The sequence below is a fragment of the Tachysurus vachellii genome, chromosome 15 (assembly GCF_030014155.1).
Source record: "Tachysurus vachellii isolate PV-2020 chromosome 15, HZAU_Pvac_v1, whole genome shotgun sequence".
Lineage (NCBI taxonomy): Eukaryota > Metazoa > Chordata > Actinopteri > Siluriformes > Bagridae > Tachysurus > Tachysurus vachellii.
In genome coordinates, this window is record NC_083474.1 from 10494303 (window position 1) to 10513108 (window position 18806).

General features: G+C 41.3%; 1 protein-coding gene across 1 annotated transcript in view; it reads right to left on the minus strand.

Annotated features, from left to right (window-relative positions):
* Window positions 1-2: 2 nt before the first annotated feature.
* The window catches only part of taok1a (TAO kinase 1a), a 27451-nt gene continuing 8647 nt past the window's right edge, over window positions 3-18806 (minus strand). Inside the window, exons 2-20 of the mRNA XM_060888967.1 lie at window positions 14199-14443; window positions 13998-14069; window positions 13256-13357; window positions 12994-13039; window positions 12701-12797; window positions 12174-12287; window positions 10754-10845; window positions 10537-10630; window positions 10323-10404; window positions 9338-9505; window positions 8974-9168; window positions 8349-8486; window positions 7970-8206; window positions 7713-7841; window positions 6588-6791; window positions 6095-6334; window positions 5317-5529; window positions 5040-5222; window positions 3-4611 (exon numbers count right to left, since the gene is read on the minus strand). Of these exons, the coding sequence (XP_060744950.1) occupies window positions 4105-4611; window positions 5040-5222; window positions 5317-5529; window positions 6095-6334; window positions 6588-6791; window positions 7713-7841; window positions 7970-8206; window positions 8349-8486; window positions 8974-9168; window positions 9338-9505; window positions 10323-10404; window positions 10537-10630; window positions 10754-10845; window positions 12174-12287; window positions 12701-12797; window positions 12994-13039; window positions 13256-13357; window positions 13998-14069; window positions 14199-14330 (3045 nt within the window). The 5' untranslated portion in view covers window positions 14331-14443 and the 3' untranslated portion in view covers window positions 3-4104. The remainder of the gene's footprint in view (window positions 4612-5039; window positions 5223-5316; window positions 5530-6094; window positions 6335-6587; window positions 6792-7712; window positions 7842-7969; window positions 8207-8348; window positions 8487-8973; window positions 9169-9337; window positions 9506-10322; window positions 10405-10536; window positions 10631-10753; window positions 10846-12173; window positions 12288-12700; window positions 12798-12993; window positions 13040-13255; window positions 13358-13997; window positions 14070-14198; window positions 14444-18806) is intronic.

The window sequence follows — 18806 nt, forward strand, 5'->3', positions numbered from 1 at the left end:
CCTTTGTACTAAAATGATTTTATTACAGCCAATCTTCTCTCCATTATTCCTCCATCAAGACAATACAGTACAAGCTAAATTGTTCATTAAACCCTAGATGTGATTTTTTTCTCTCTCTGATTTATGAATACTTTAATATAATCTCAAACAAATCTTTTAGACATTCAGTTACATGTTTCACAATCTATACATTTTGATACAGATTACATATGAACTGTAGTGGTGATGCTCAACCAGAGAACAATGAATACTGACATTAATCTTTACAGAAATGTACCATTTCATCTTTTACAAGCCCCATGATCCTTTTTATATCTTCCACGTTGGCAATAAGAGTGAAATACTCTGTAAAATGACCACTTCTGATTTCACTGGAGAGGAGACGCCGCAGTAGTGACGAAGTTTGGCTGCTGTGAGATGGCACAGTGTTTTTATTGGAGGATTAACCACCAACACCTAGAAAACGTAAGATGAATATATGTATACAACGGATACCAGTATTTTCTGTAATCAGTATTACACATCCCCTAAATTTAATCAGTAGAACAAAAGTTTAAAATTAATAAAAAAATTTAAATATAAAAAGAATCAATGCTTTATCCAGACAAAGGAAGTAAACAATAACGATTGAAGGGGGAAAAAAAAGTATTAATGTATCTAATCACAAAGATAAAAGATTTAAAACCAGAAAACTGATTCAGCCAAATTAAGCCTACAGTCTAATGTTTAAACTACGATTGTGCTACTGTTCCATCAGGACTGTAGCCATTGTTTATGGGAGGAGATCTGAGTGATCATTTTCACCAGTTTTCTTATACAATGAAAGCATTATAGTCTGAGGCTTTCATTTGAGAAGGTGTATCATAAACGCGACGGAGAAAAACAACGAATCATGATGAATGCGACTGATGCAGACTCACTGCTGTGAGCTGATGTCCGAACTCTTTCATGGAATCGGGAGAACAAAAAGTGTGCAGTGTAAAATACACACAAATCCCTGAAATCCAACCTGGAGACTCCTCCAGAGTAATTCTCCACTTGCACAACTTTAGTCGAACCAGTTCATATATTCTCAGTAACTTTCTCGACGTGAGGTTTCACAATGACTACTTTTAGACTATGTTTTTAATCTACAGTATGAACATTTCACAGACACACACACACCTGGATTTAAGCATTGTGATTATTAATTAAATAAACTATATCAATAAACTTTGTCTTTGAAGGATGGTGCATTTTGGTAAGTAAGGATTTGGGGTTATAAAAAAAATATCAGAAGATTTGAATAAAAACAGAACTAAGCTAAACTAAAACAGAAAACATACACCAGTGCCTCGTCTCATTTGACTTGCCTTGAGAGTGAGAGAGAACAAATCTACTTTACTCACAAGTGCACAATAGTAAAAGAAAAACAATACAAGGAAGGAATAAAAAGCGTGCATCAGAATCTGTTAAAAAGGTGAAAAAATAATAATTCAATCACTATGGATCCCAATCAGTCACCGTTTTCAAAGTGTAAACAAAACTGATTTGGAGAGCAAACAATTTTTGTTTCAAAGTGCATTCACTCGTCCGTCAGCCGAAACACTTGATCCAGGCAAACCTTGGCTTAGTGTGATGAGCACATGAGGAGGAGAAAGAGGTGGAAGTCCAAGAGAAAGGGCTCACAGGGGCATCAGCAACACTACTCATGTACCCAGAGCTCCAAGCAGCGCTACCTACTCCACAGAGCACAAGACCAAGCAAGAGCGTGGATGAAAGCGAAAAACCAATATTCCCCGTCAGTGTTTGGTCACATCTAAAGCTTTGTCTGGCAAATGTTCATATTCACACCAAAATCAAACAGTTTAGCTATTTAACTTTGTCCTGAGTGAGCGCCGGCTCCCATACAGATTTGCCATTTGCACTGCTGAGCCTGCTGTCATGCCCTTATCGATTAACGCAATGTGCAGTCCTCTTCCCTTCAGACATCCTTTAGTCTCCAACACACAGCATTCTGCCCTGATCAGGCTGCTGCCAATAAATACATTCATTCTACATTCATTCAGGTTTTCTGCCTCCCACTTTGTTCAGAATGGTTTAAACAAACTATCAGTAATACATGGCGACTGCAGTAAAAGTTACTCTCACAATCAGAACATGGAAGACCTGTGCCTGTATTTGGTGTTATTATGATGTTGGGTCCTGGCTTGTCTTTTACTGAGCCAGAAAAACAGGAAAAAAATTGAAAGGGGGGAAAAAAAAAAAATCAAGAATGTTTAGTAATATAGTGTCAAAGCAATTAGCTTAAAAAAACAAAACAAAAAAAACTTCACACAACATAAAGTGCTACTGTTTGGCATTCCTTTTAAAGAAGGCACCACAAACCACTATCTATTGCATATGGCATTAAAACATTAGCTAAATTTAAGTATGCACAGCATCTCCATCCATTTCATCCCAACCTTTTTCTAGCATGGCGTTCAGTTTCAATCATAAAACCTTAGGTACTTCTGATCTATACTTCTGTGCGTGTCAGAATGGAAAAATTTCTCACTGATGTCACTTTGGCTGAATTATGACGAACCACCAAAAGAAAACCCTTAAAAGATCAGATTTTGGTCCAATATACTCTGATACATTAACCTTAAGTAACCATACACCCCCAACCCCCTTAACAAAGTGGGAATATTTTAAATAAATCTGAACTCAATTTCATGATTGCAGTAACCAAATTATAGAACTTTACTTGTGGTCAATTTAAATGTAAAAGATGAAAGTGTGTAGAATTCAGAACTTTATACAGCAGAATATGGACAAATTTTTTCCAGTCCACAACACGTCACTAACCAGAATAACACACGACACAGAATGGGAGTTTTTTCCCCCCACAGGTCTACGTAAAACATTCAACCCCTTGCATATACACACTGTCTACAGAATACAACCGTGAATTAAAAGGCACTCACTAAGCTCAAACTGTGACAACATACCTGAGGTCTTTGGCTCTGTAAGTTGCTAAACGAAAGGGCAAAGCTCTATAAAAAACAAACCAGGTTTAAGTCAATCTAGTAATAAAATGTAAAGGACATGATGTGTAACGTTTCCTTCACTTATTCGAGGTGCTTGATAACTTCTAACCTTTGTTTTGAACGTACAAATTGTGGTGAAGGTCCCTTTGGCATGTGTGAGGGAAAGGAAAGATCTGAATACTTTCTAAAACATGATGGTGACAATGTTGACAAACAGTCCTGTTGGCATTAGCTGAGACTCCACACAACTAACATTTTTAATCTGGATTTTAAAAAAATACTATTGCACTGTTATGGATGATAAACGTACAATGTCTATTAAAAGACGTTAATCTTAAAATCCCAACCAATAAAACCAAATCGCATTAAAATAAAATCCAAAATCCTCATGTCTGGCAAAACAAGTGTATGACTACACACACACACACTGAAGACCTCCATCTCTCCCCCATATTACACAATCATGAGGTGATTGCAAATAACATTTTTGTTAAGACAAACTATAATTTAACATTCTCTCCGAAGACGAACGTTCACCTGATTCACCCGGGGCATAACAGCAGGCTGGCACTGTGGCAGGATGGGAATGTAAGCATCTCTAAAAGTTGGGTTGATTTTGGCATTTTGTCTAAAAATGATTAAAACACTTCTGTCTAGCTGTCTGTTCAACATCGACCTGCTCTTTAAATGCAACAGTGCAGCTGTGTGGAGTTCAAGAAATGGGCAGAAATGTTTAAAATGTTCTCTGTATACATCATACATAATGTACATGCATTTTAAACGGTTATAGTGTTGATTGCAAAGACAGGTAAAAGGGATTCACAGAAATCAACAGAGCATCATGTAAATTGCAGTGTTAGACAAATTCTAGCTCTGCATGTAGGCCAATTAACTGTCCTGCACAGACAGAATAGCTATTGACCTGAGCAATGCTTATCTATACCTCACATGCTGCGTGTGTGAGTGAATCAAATAGACAAGCAGGTTAGTGTGCCATTCAGCTGATTCTAGGTGCCCATGATCTGTCCCGTAACCTGTTTTTAAGCGCGTGTTTGTTTATGTGTGTGTAGGCCTGGCACTGGTACTCTGGGATCTATGTGTAGGATAGGTGGGAGCCATTGGATATCTGAGAGGTGATGCTGGTGCTCCTGCTCATGTTCTGCTCACTGTGCCCCCCTGAAGTGGTCCTCCTGAGGGCCTGTGGGCTGTTTCTCATGGCCATACTCCCGCTGCTCTTTGGCACGGCCCCCAGGAGGCCCCCCGCTGCATGGCTCCACTGTGGAGGTGCTGCTCCTGAGACAGATCCTCCCCAGACCTGCTGGCCAGGTGCTCCTCCCTGATTTGCGTGGTACTGAAGGCCAGAGCCTGAGCAACAGCTCCACTGGGAACTCTGGGGATTGGCTGAGTGAGCCCAGCTGGCTGGTGCTCCAGGAAAGCTGTTGCTCAGTGACTCAGGAGAGATATTGGCCAGCACCATGTTGCTGAAGCCGAGGCGCATGCTCTCCGAGTCGAAGGCCTCAATCTCTCGAGCTTGACGCTCCAGCAGGCTGCGGATACGCTCCGAGCGATCATTCTGCAGAGACTGCATCTCGTCTTCGATCTGAGGGGAACAAAGAATTGCTGTCACTAATAACACAAGGCAGGCATCATTAAACACACAATTTATATACACACAGTTTCCTCCAAGGATGATTCTTTGGTTTGGATACACACTGAGTACATCTATGATTAAGATAAAAAGGTGATGATTCAATCAGAATTTTTACTTCCTTGTATTTACACCTTGAAGTATTAAACAACATAGAACATGGCACATTTTCAATTGTCAAGAAATGTAAAGCAGCAGCAAGCAGTGATATGGGAGATGTGGTGTGGACAAAAGAATAAGACTGGTGACTCCTAAGGAATAAAGACTGCTGTGTTTAATAAGACTGGTGTCTCCCGAGTAATCACACAAAATGTACAGCCTGTGATCTCCTTTCTCTATTAACCGAGTCATTTGCTTGTGTGGGTGTATTTGTGGAATACCTTCTGCTCCAACAGAGCCCTGCGCAAAGATACTCTCTGCTCCAGCTCCTTCCTCTCACGATCCTGCTGTGACTCCGTCTGCATCTTAATCTTACTTTGATATGCATTCAGCAGTTCCAGTTCCTGCTGCAGCTGAATCCGCAATACCTGACACTCAGACTCCTGTGCCTCATCCAGCCGCAACTGTGACAATCAAAATATACCATTTAAATAATAAAAAAAAAAAAATCAACTCTTTGCCCGAATTCCAGTGATGACCGGTATGTGTATTACTCACAGCCTGTGTGGAGAGCATGTCATTGATTGAATGGTCATACTGCTCTGCAAGGATGGCCAGCTTGCGTGTCTGCTCCTCCTTCACCCTCTTTAGCATCATTTTGTGTTCTGACTTGGGCGTGCTCTCCAGCAGTTGGTTCTTCAAGGCTTTGTATTGCCGTGTCTGGATTTTACATGCTTCTTGAAACTGCTTCTTAATCTGAACCTCTTTGAGCTGATGAAAGAACAGTGAGTGTAGACTAACATTTGGACTGCAGCAGTTAATCTGACTAATCAATAATATTGACCCTGAAAATGTATCTAGAGTGACATTTTTGTGTGTCATTTACATAACGGATAACAGATCTCACCAGGTCTCTGTTGCTGGGGCAGAATGTAATACTAAAGTGAAGCCACAGGGGTAAGCAGTGCTAAACCCACTGTACCACACAATGCTGCTGACGCGGATTTAAACAAACATAATACTAGGCCTTTTTATTCTATTTAATTAATATATTAAGTTTAAATATGTATGTGTGTGTTTGTGTAAAATGCTATGCATGTTTCAAAAAGACATTTAAAATGAATGATTCAATGAAATTAATGTTTAAAGCATGTTGTGGCTTCCGAAGTGCACCTTCTGTTGACAGTCTAGGTCTCCAACATATAGTATTTGCTCAATATATGAACCGCCCTGACTGACAGAGGCACTCGTTACCTGCAGTTCAAAAATATACCTACACTAAATAGCCACATAATAGCCATTATATATTTCACATAATAGCTGCTATTCAGACTACCTTCAGACTCTTGGGCTGCTGTCGGACCTCCATGACATGCTTGCGTCGAAGCTCTCTCTCTCTGCGTTTGTTGTACTCTATCTGGTTGGTGAGCTCAGTCTGGTGCTGTAAGCGAATGAGCTCGGCCCGTGTCTTTTGGATGGTGCTCAGGTGCCTGAACTCCAGCTCCTGCATGGACTCATGGTGTCGAAGCAGCATGGCATGCTCCAGGTCCTTCTGTGTTTGACGCTTGTTTAACTCCTTCAGCATAGAGAAAAGTGAAAAACATCAGTAACTTTGTGGAGAGCGATAAGAAAAAAGGCTCTAGCTGATATAGTGTCTGGTCAACTGTTAGGAGTGTTCAAAGCTTAGGCTAGAAGCAAGAGTGTCAATTTCCAGAGGTGTTTGCTGAGGAAAACATCTGAACAAGGGATGACCAATAAGGACTCTGGCTGTTTTTCTAGCTGGAGCCATCTATTAAAACAAGGATTCAAATGATGCTTGCTCTGCTCACCTCTCTTGCCAGGTCCTGCTCTACATTGTGCCGAATAACAAGAATACGGCGTTTGAACCTGCGGCACTCTAGCTCCAAGTACTGACGCTGCCTGCGTTGAAGGTTTGCCTCCTCTTCTGCCTGGAAGTGCTGCAAGTTCTCCTTCTGTTTTAATAGCCACTCTTGCTTTTCTTTCTTTGGTGTGGATTGATTCTCATTTAGTTCCTGATGAAGGGATATGTGAAAGAGAGGTTATTGTGTAATGCGTACAAACCCACATCTACGTAAATTGTATTAGCCTGAATTATAGCCATTATAAATATTTAATATTAAACACAGAATTACATCAGCAGGAAAAGACAATCGCCTGATATGTTGATGAAACTCTAGGCTCTAAACCTAATAAAAAATTTATAGGAAAAAGTCTTTGACCACAAAAGGTATTTGGAAAAAATCTGTAATAACTTTTTGCAAAATAAATGGCCTTATTTATTTTTTTTTGCTAATTATACTGAAGACTTTTCATTTATTTACCCACCGTTTTCTCCATAGTTTTATCACGTTCAGTTCCCTAATTTCACAACACTTGCCAACTCTCCATCATAAAACAGCTACCACACGGAGTCTAAATATCAAACGTGATTCCACAAACATGCATGAAGGCAGACAACCCGTTTTTAAACTGCTGCTAATGCTGAGTCACAAAGCAGTGCAACACACTCAGATTTGCCCTTTTCACATGCATGAGCTCAAATACACCCACGATCAGCTAGTGTGAGTGTGACTGACAGAGAGGGAGTACGCCATGACCCATTTTCCTTCATTGGCTCCAGGACATGGGCGTCTGACGTGGCTCATTTTAAAGCATTTAAAAAAGCTCATGTGGTGGTTACAAATTCATGATGGATATTATGATTAAGTAAAACAGGCTTCCCAACATCTGCAGTTTATTCTTATGCTTTAATATTACATTAGAATACAGATAAATAATAAACAATAAATAAATAGTCTACAGTGGCTCACTTCACCGTCACACTTCCAGATTAGTAGAAAAGGAAAACTAACTGGTTGAAACTGACTGTTATTAAATTAAGAAAAAATGAAGAATATCAAATTCTCCAGGTTATTCAAGAGGAGTGTTTTAACCTCTTTAAGTTGCTCCTTGCGCAGCTTGTACTCGCGTTTCTGGGACTCCAGGAAGCTGTTAAGTTCTTTCTTCTGCTGGCTTTGGATGTGCTGCTGGAACTTCTTCTCATCATTGGCAAAGTTCTTTGCCTAAAGTCAAAAATAAAGTTCTTTAAACAACTGTAAACAAATGACCTTTAATAGAATAAACAGACTGACATTCAAATGCCTGCAAACAAGATATTGCTTTGGAATTGAATGATAGTGCTCTCAATTACATCTTTTTCCAAGGCTGCCTGGTGCTTCTTGACAAGTTTGTCCATCTCAGTAGCAAAGCTGTTCCTCTGGCTCTCCAACTCCTTGTCTAATTTCAGCCTGTGTTCATCCAAGTCTGCCCTGAGCTTGTTCTCCAGAGCAAACAGCTGCTTTTGGTGCTGCCGCCGCATTCGCTTGTACCCAGATATCTGCTCCCGTAGCTCAGAGTTCTGCTCATGCTCCTGAATTTGACGCGTCACCTGGAGAACATTCACAAATATTTGTAAGCACGCTTTATCACAGCCTTAATATAAAGTTGCTGCAGGTAAATACATTATTATTATTCAGGTAATGCATTTTAGGCCAGGAAATTAAATATGGGAAAGTGAAATGGTGTCACACCAGTGAGGCTGTGCGGATGGTAGCAAAATGCTCTCTGTTGCGGTGGTGACGGCGAGGAGTCTGTGCAGGAGGAGACTGTTCTTCAGGTGGCTCACTGGGGACCTCTGGGGTTATTTCTGGTTGACTCTCCTCCTCTTCCTGCAAAAAGACAACCAAATGACACATTGGTCAATCAGGGCAAACTCAGTTATTCTCATAGGTATTGTAATAGTGTGACAAAATTGTTGCTAGGACAATCGTCTGGCTTCTGGACCCATGTTTCCGAAGAACAAGTGCTCATAGTAATTGTGTTCATAATATCAATCGTTTCCCATTTGTCTGTCCTGACACTAAATGAAAAAAGCTGAAACCGTGTGAAAAGTGTGTAATATACCATAGCGATCAATGATTTTTCTTTAAGGCAGAACAATAGCTGGCAATATACAGCAAAATCTGGAAATCTAGTATACAAGATTACAAATAGCCTCATTAATCAAGTCCATAATACTACCCTTAATGTTGGATTTAAGACCTTCAAATAATGCTTTTTTTGATTACACATTAAAAAAAATGACACATCAAACCAGCAGATTTAAGGTAATGTACAGCCCTGAGTGTTGGGATGATTCAAATCAAGTGCACTGACCGGTTTAAGGTGTATGACAGAGCTGTTGGACATGACTGTGTGGTCTCCCTCCAGCAGGTCCAGCTCACTCTTGTTGTCCTCAGTAGCATCAGGTAAGCTGTTGACAGAGCTGCTCTGAGAGCTAGCACTGATGGACATGCTGGGGATAGACTGGTTGCTACCCACACTGTTCACTGTGCCTGTATGCTCCGGCTCCTACAGCATTGAACAAACACCTTCACTGCAGTATGAACTATTACATTAGGCAAAAAAATGTGGCTTACACACCATGGATCTCAAGCAGAAACCGTAACACATCAACAAAAAAAAACAAATACATAAATAAAATGAATGTGAAAAAGAAACAAACTAACTGAGCGCTAACCTCCTCCTCATCCTGGGCCTCTGCCACAGGCCCATTTTGTGGATCAGGGAAGATAATTTTCTTCATCCTTCTGTACTGCAGGTTGTCCAGCTCCCTCACAGCATCTTTGGTGCGTTGGATCAGGTCCACCAGCACGGATGCGGCTCGCTCGCGCGACACAAAGACGTGCTAGTAGAGCAGGAGCAACCACAATGAGAACAAACTAATAAATGTCAAATAAAGACGCTAGATATTATACATTCATATATGACTGTTTGCACAATATAAATAGCTCAGATTGAATGGAAAATTCATTGTTGTGTTGTGATTAAACAATGTGCTATAAACTCAGCACTCTACTGAAGATCATCATTTCCATCTGTGTTATTTGTAATCCGAGTAGTGGGTTATATGTAATCTGAGTAATGGCATTTAGTGACCAAGTTTCCATAACAGCATGAAGCTTGTGAGTTCTGTCAGAGCAAAACAGGTGGCTCATGTTTGCTGAGCATACTAACAGAGTTTATAAATGACCTTCTTTGTGCTTTTAAACAAATTATAAATTATATCAGTGACAGCTAAACACACCCCAGAAAGTCTTAAGTAAAGATGTTGTGTCCTTTCATCATAGGGCATGAGAATCCTAGCGTCACCATACTAGTTAGACTTGTTATTTATACATTTTCTGTTATTTTTCAGGGCCTAAATACGATTGCATGGTCCACAACAACTTTCACAAACAAATAACCTCAGGTGACTCATGGAAAACCTCATGGAAAACCTCATGGATTTCAATATTTTGTCTTTTGTTTTTATTTACACTCAAGGTTAAAGAAGCTGATGAGGACCATACTATTATTTAGGCCTTAATAAAAAAATATATAAAAAACTGAAGAAATGTGTGCTCTCTTTTTCCCCATAACTATATTAATTGTGTTCATTTTCAGAACCAAAGTACCAAAGAGCTTTTCTGCTAATGTTCCAAAAGTAACATTAGTTGTTGTACCTGCAAAAGCTCTTCAGAAGTGGGTCTGTCATGAGGCAGTTTCTGAAGGCAGGAGTCCACAAAGTTTCGAAAGTAATCAGTCCTGAGGACAGAGCAGAGAAGACTGATCTTTATACAGCTCACACCACGTTAACAGCGCTAAAGGCCTAATTAAATAATGCATGGAGAGGTGCAGACACTGAACCACAGAAAAATCAATATGCACTGCACTCACCATTCACTTGACTGCAGGACTGGGCTCTCGTTCTGTGCTATATGGTATAAGGCACTCATTGCATTCATGTTGAAAAGTGGAGGTTTTCTCTCCGCTGTAATGAAATAAAACTGAGTATCTACAGAATTCTACATACTCTACATTTACACAAAAAACTAAAAACACACACGCATGCACAGTCTAGGAATTCAGGGTTTCCTGCAGCAGATAAACTTACCTAATTCAATACAAGTTATACCCAAAGACCAGACATCCACCTTGCCATCATACTGTCCCTCATCCATAGCCAAGATCACCTCTGGGGCCATCCTAAGGCAAAGAAACATGATTAGTTATTTTGAAATTTGCCAGTAAATATCACAAAAAATAACATTAAGACCCTTTACACGGCATTAATGCTGTTTGCAGGGTTTCTGCAGGGTTTAATCAGTCAAATTTAAGACTTAAGACCTTTTTATGACCATTATGATTTGAATTTATGACCTACACGAATTACGATAAATAACTTCAGTCATTAAAATTCCTTTCAAAAGTCTTTATTATTGACTTTCATTGAAAGCAACAAGTTTTATTATTTAAAGAGTAATTCTATTATTATAGTATTCAACACCCACAGGACCCCCGCTTTCAGTGTGGAGGTTGATCCGAAACCACTGTGTGTGGCACTGGATGCGACAGAAACGGAATCCCGCGCTGTACTTGGACCGGGTAACGTTAGTGACGGAGCCGAACAAAACTGACGGATCGCCTGCACCCGCTGCAGGCCTTCTACAGCAACGATATGCTTTTCTGACTTTGCATGCGACTTCAAGGCTTTTATGCCTAAACTAGACAGCTCCAACGTCTTCTTACACAGAGTGCAATAGGCTTGATACCGATTGTTAGCGACAGGCTTGAGCCAGCTACTAAACGCACCGTCTTCGAGCCACAGATCGTTAAAGGTACATTTTCCCATTGTGATAGCCAGGATGATTTCAATTATACAGTATGATACAGTATGATACAGTATGATACAGTATGTTCGGAGTTCGCGCGGGTTTCTGTGAAAGTCCTTCCGACAAGTCTGTATGCTGCCGCATGGACCTTGTAGTTCTGGAACGCTGTGATACCAGTGTGATACCACCCAGATTCCTCATACAGAACTACAACAGGCGAAACAAATGAATGTCATTGCCGCCGCGAGCGCATTTTCATTGAAGAACAAATTAATGGACGAGCATATCAATTTAAGACGTGGCTAAATGTTTTTTATGACCTTGTATGGAAAATCCGGACGTTTTTGTCTTTTATGGCCTTAAATTCTTATTGTTAAATTTATGACTTTTTATGACCCCACGGAAACCCTGTGTTTGACCTGGATACTCATGTAGTCTATGCAATTGTACAAGATCAGTAATGTTTCTGGAGGAGGTCCATGATATAATAATTGTGGTTCATGGGCTAAGTGATTTCTGTATACACAAAAGCAAGTGTAACCAGAAACATGGGTCTTTCATGACCTGGGTTTAAGCCAGGTGAAATTTTATTGAAGCAGCCCACAAACTGAGTTCAGACAGTGCTGCGCTTAAACAAATACAGAGCTGTGGGTTTGGCAAAATATAATATGTAGTAGGAAACTGAAAGAAAACAGCACTCACCAATATGGAGTTCCCACAAATGAGTTAGCAGGGGAAGCAATGGAAGCAGAGCCAAAGTCAGCCAGTTTTACTTGGCCAGGTTCAGTCAGCAGGATATTCCCAGCCTTGATGTCCCTGTTTGGACAAAAAGGTATTTTAGTTCATAACATAACTTTAAACAGCCTAACAAGAGGAAACAGAATGCGAACAGGCAGGATGATTTATACTATTTATGAATAAAAATAGCAGAAACTTGTTGATGCAGGCAGCTAAACTGTCCTACAGTAGTGCCTTTGGGACACAACTAGGCACTAATCTTAGGACAAAACTGGAGCTTTAGAAACAAGATTTACTCTTTACATCTTGATTGGGGGAAGAAAAACCCCACACTAAATACCATATTAAAAGACAGTCACAAGAATGTGATGAAAGAAATTTTAAATTAAAAGGACACCAGCCCAAGAGGATCGCTTGTCGGTCATATGCAGAACGTTCACATCACTACGCAAAATAAAGAAACAAACCCTGATTAAGGGGGTCACTCGTACCTGTGGATCATGTTGTGGGAGTGAAGGTAAGCTATCCCTTGCAGAGCACCATGGGTAATTGCAGCTATCTCCACTTCTTGTAAGGGCTTTTTGTGTACTGTTAGATATCAAATGCAAATGAAAAATCAGACTTTTGTGAAGGGCTTTATGAAGATGAACGCTGTTGGCACATCTAAACATATCAACATAGACACATTCAGTTCATCTGTGTGTTCATTAGGAGCTGTGACTTCATCCTTCATATGTCTGCAGTGATCGAGCATTAGACAAGCATAAAAAATATCAGAGCTTACCCTCTAGGATATCTGAAGCAGAACCCAGACAATACTCCATTACCAGCTAGACATGCAGAGGAGACAAAACATTAATAGTAAACAGACAACATGTCCTATCTCCATGTCACAGATTCACTTGCATTATGTTATTCATAAAGGCCAGTCAGTGCAGAAAGCCATAGCGAAGGGTAAAATAATTCATGTGAATTTATGGGATTTCATTTTTCATGCACTTATGTATGACGTTCGGAGACAGTTGTGACAGAAAGAGAACACTGACCCATGCTGTGTGCTCTCTCAGGTAACATCCTTTATACTCAATGCTGTTTGGGTGCTCTATATTCTGGAGAAATTTCACCTCCTTGATTATGTCTTGCCATTTCTAAGGGAGAGTGCAAAAAACATGTGAAGGAATGGAGAATACAATTTTCCCCACAAGACAGGAGAAAAAAAAAACTTCATTGCAAGACAATAAAACACAAAACCATTCACAACACACTGGTTGATGCTAACATTCTTTTGACTGCATCTTAATAATAATAATCATCATCATATTGATGGATATCAAAATTAGTGACGCATACGTGCGATTCTGTGAAAACTGACTAGATCATATGTTTTTTTTCTGATTATTCACCAATTATCCAAGCTATTAGTTATTATTTCCCATGAATACCTATTGGATATATCTATCGATTTTTAGCACTTAAATTTAACAGCAGTAACAGCTTTTAAGGGTAGTAGATGACTAAAAGAGATAGTAATATGCCTATTTATATGCCTAATTATGCCTATGACAAATACTACTAACAGCAACAGATGATCTTATAAAGGACAAACATTTCATTCTGAATTAAATTTAAGCAAGCTATTCTGAATCTACTGTACATCTAAAAAAAAAGAGAACAGGACTGTTACTTTATAAATGACAGACAGCACAACAAGAATCAGAATTATATGATTCAGGGGTCAGTGTGATTCAGGATTCATCTTAAAAATCATAATGAGATTCATATACCAACCTCGTTGGTTTGCTTTCCACTATAGGACATTTTCTTGATAGCCACCACCTCTGAGGTGCGCACATCTCGTGCCTGTGAGTAAAGTAAAAATTGTAGTGAGAAAGGGGACATTTCTTGGCATTTGAAGAAAACCTTGTTGAATGAATCAATGTGGCAAACATTCCAATGATTTCCTTTTTGGACTGTACAGTAGATGCTTACAAAGTAAACCGCGCCAAAGCTGCCATGTCCGATCTCTCTGAGATCAGTGAATAGTCTTTCAGGATCCTCCTTGAAAAAGAGCTCAGAGATATCGGGGTCCTTCAGGCTCCCCGCTCGAACAGCGTTGGGCATGCTGGGTAGGGGCGGGGCCTGGGCCGCAGCCACCAGGGATTATCCGGGTCTGCGACGCAACAGCCCCCGGATATGGCTCATCTGCAGGACAATGACCTCATACAGATATACACCTAAACACAAAAATAGAGACATTAGAGAAATATTAGGGATCTATATACTTTTTAACTTCATGGATTATTGTTCCTAATCCATTAGGGGACATTGGTACTGTATGCTTTAAGCCAAAAGCAGGATTTGAGTAAAAGAGAAGCTCATACAAATTCAAAAAGTACAAAATTTGTTCATTATTGTCACAGAGAGTCTTGATTATCTGGTGCATTAAATAATGCAAAATCTGCCTAATTAGAACTTTGCAGACAGTTCACAGCAGCTCCAGTGTCTTCATTTTGCTTTCCTCAATGCGGTGTTCAAATATGAGGTGATGGTTCGCTGCCTGCCTCAAATTGCGTGGACATAGCATCAGCTTTGGACAACATACCCAAAAATTGCTATCTTTTGCTAACATATTTGTCAACAAAACAAAAGTCTGATGTGTGGTATGCTTTAATGGGCAATCTTTGAGATATTTTAGGCAATGGCATTATGAATGTTGCTTCAGCTATCATGAATGCTCTTTTTCACCTGTTGAATGAAAAGCTGTGCACAGATGTTCACATCATTCATCCATTAAGGAGCGAGAGCGAGAGAGAGAGAGACATCTGCCGTGTGAAAAGATTTTAATAAATGTAGACTTTTGTTTATGAAATAAATAAATAATAAATAAATCCAAAATCCAATGTCCAAAAATGGCACAAAACCAAGTGACCATTATAACACCACTAGGAATATAAACAGCACCGGATCCTGTATTATCCTCATTCTTTTATAATAACCGGGAGCAGATGTCGGAACACATTTCTGTAGACGTTTCCGTGGTTTAAAATAGCCAACCTCTCTACAATCTTCAACATGGGCAGTATTTATAGACACACAGCAGCCCATATCATACTTGGCAAATGTGTGCAAAAGTAGGAATAAATGAAGACTGAGACATAGACAAAGACATAGAAGGAATGGGATTGCAAAGACTAGTAATTTATAAGCACTTACTACTGACTAGTATTAACCTAGCCTGATAACCTGTATATAAAATATGATTTTTAGTGTTCATTAAATTGAGATAAAGGCATATGCGTTAATATTCCACTTTTAGTATAAACATTTTGAGCCTTTATGAAAAAGACTTTATGTTTTATCATGTTAGACTTGCAACAATATTTATAACAAGGCAATATTGCCGCTATGCGACTCTATAGTTTACAGCCCATTGCTGCTATTCTCACACAGCACTGTTCTGTAGTCGCTGCACTGCGTAGCTATTGTATGGCATTCACTTTTTGCTGTACTGTTCCGTGTACTCATCGTCTCGTGTCTCATTTTAGGGTCCTGCAGAAACACCATTTTGTTCTAATGTACACCAGCTATATAGAGAAAGGACAACTGAAAACCCACAGGACTTCTCTTGGCTTTTGTTGAGCCTTTCTTCAGAGAACGATAGCAGCATGTAAAAACACGGAGCGGCACGGACGGACAGGAGTGGTGCGCTGTGCAAAAGAGTCAGCGACAGATGACCAAATGCTGAGCTGACTGTGCAGAACAATGTGTTCCTCTGCTGTGTGAGAGAGGAAATATGCAGCAGACACAGAGACACTCACAGCACCGTCATTCCCCACCAGACCATGAGCACTCATCAGCTCTCCCCCTTTCTCTCACGCCTCTGTGGAGAGCACTAGGACTGCTGAAGTGCATGAATCATTTCAGAAAGCCGCAGTAATATCACTTAAAAGAACTGCAAGTACCATTTCATTACCAAAAGCATACATCAACCATCAACCCCAAAAAAATGTAAAATAGAAAAAAAAGATATATATATTGTATTGCAACAATACACACCTGCTTAAGAATATGTACTGTAATGGAAAAAATTGTATTACTTAAGTACTATTTTTTAAATATTAATTGTGGGCTCAAAATTGGAGCAAGAAAAGTGTTTGGCCTGTAGGCTGTACATTGAGGGTTTAAAGGTTGTTGATACAGACATCTGTGTGTGCTCTTATGGTGGGATGAGAAGGACACAGAAAAAAATAGAAAGGGTTTCACATCTCGGCTCAAAGACGTTTCTGGATAACAGTTAGCCAGTAAAATATGTATCTCCACATCATGACCAGACCTGTCTGTGTATCTGAGGTTAATAGTAATGCTTAGGTCTCTCTGTCTGTCTCACACACACACCCCCCCCCCCCCCCCCCCCCAATCACGCGGCCCCGTCGCACACTCCCATAACACACACACACACACACACACACACACTCCCATCACACACACACACACACACACACACTCCCATCACACACACACACACACACTCCCATAACACACACACACACACACTCCCATAACACACACACACACACACTCCCATCACACACACACTCCCATCACACACACACACACACACTCCCATAACACACACACTCCCATAACACACACACACACACACACACACACACTCCCATAACACACACACACACTCCCATAACACACACACACACACACACACACACACACACTCCCATCACACACACACACACACTCCCATCACACACACACACACACCCATAACACACACACACACACACTCCCATAACACACACACTCCCATCACACTCCCATAACACACTCCCATAACACACACACACTCCCATAACACACACACACACTCCCATAACACACACACACACTCCCATAACACACACACACACTCCCATAACACACACACACACACACTCCCATAACACACACACACACACACACTCCCATAACACACACACACACACACACTCCCATAACACACACACACACACACACTCCCATAACACACACACACACACACACTCCCATAACACACACACACACACACACTCCCATAACACACACACACACACACACTCCCATAACACACACACACACACACACTCCCATAACACACACACACACACACACTCCCATAACACACACACACACACACACTCCCATAACACACACACACACACACACTCCCATAACACACACACACACACACACTCCCATAACACACACACACACACACACACTCCCATAACACACACACACACACACACTCCCATAACACACACACACACACACTCCCATAACACACACACACACACACTCCCATAACACACACACACACACACTCCCATAACACACACACACACACACTCCCATAACACACACACACACTCCCATAACACACACACACACTCCCATAACACACACACACACTCCCATAACACACACACACACTCCCATAACACACACACACACTCCCATAACACACACACACACTCCCATAACACACACACACACACACACACACACACTCCCATAACACACACACACACACACACACTCCCATAACACTCCCATCACACACACACACACACACTCCCATCACACACACACACTCACACACACACACTCCCATCACACACACACACACTCCCCCATAACACACACACACCCACCCCCATAACACACCCCCACCCCCACCCCCATAACACACCCCCACCCCCATAACACACCCCCACCCCCACCCCCATAACACACCCCCACCCCCACCCCCATAACACACACACACCCCCACCCCCATAACACACACACACCCCCACCCCCATAACACACACACACCCCCACCCCCATAACACACACACCCACCCCCATAACACACACACACACCCACCCCCATAACACACACACACACACACCCCCAAAACACACACACACACCCCCCCCCCAAACACACACCCCCACCCCCATAACACACACACCCCCACCCCCATAACACACACACACCCCCACCCCCAAAACACACACACACCCCCATAACACACACACACACCCACACCCATAACACACACACACTCCCACCCCCATAACACACACACACACCCACCCCCATAACACACACACACTCCCACCCCCATAACACACACACACTCCCACCCCCATAACACACACACACCCCCACCCCCATAACACACACACACACACCCACTCCCATAACACACACACACACTCCCATAACACACACACACCCACTCCCATAACACACACACACCCACTCCCATAACACACACACACCCACTCCCATAACACACACACACCCACTCCCATCACACACACACACCCACTCCCATCACACACACACACCCACTCCCATCACACACACACACCCACTCCCATCACACACACACACCCACTCCCATCACACACCCACTCCCATCACACACACACTCCCATCACACACCCACTCCCATCACACACACACACCCACTCCCATCACACACACACACCCACTCCCATCACACACACACACCCACTCCCATCACACACACACACACACACACACACACA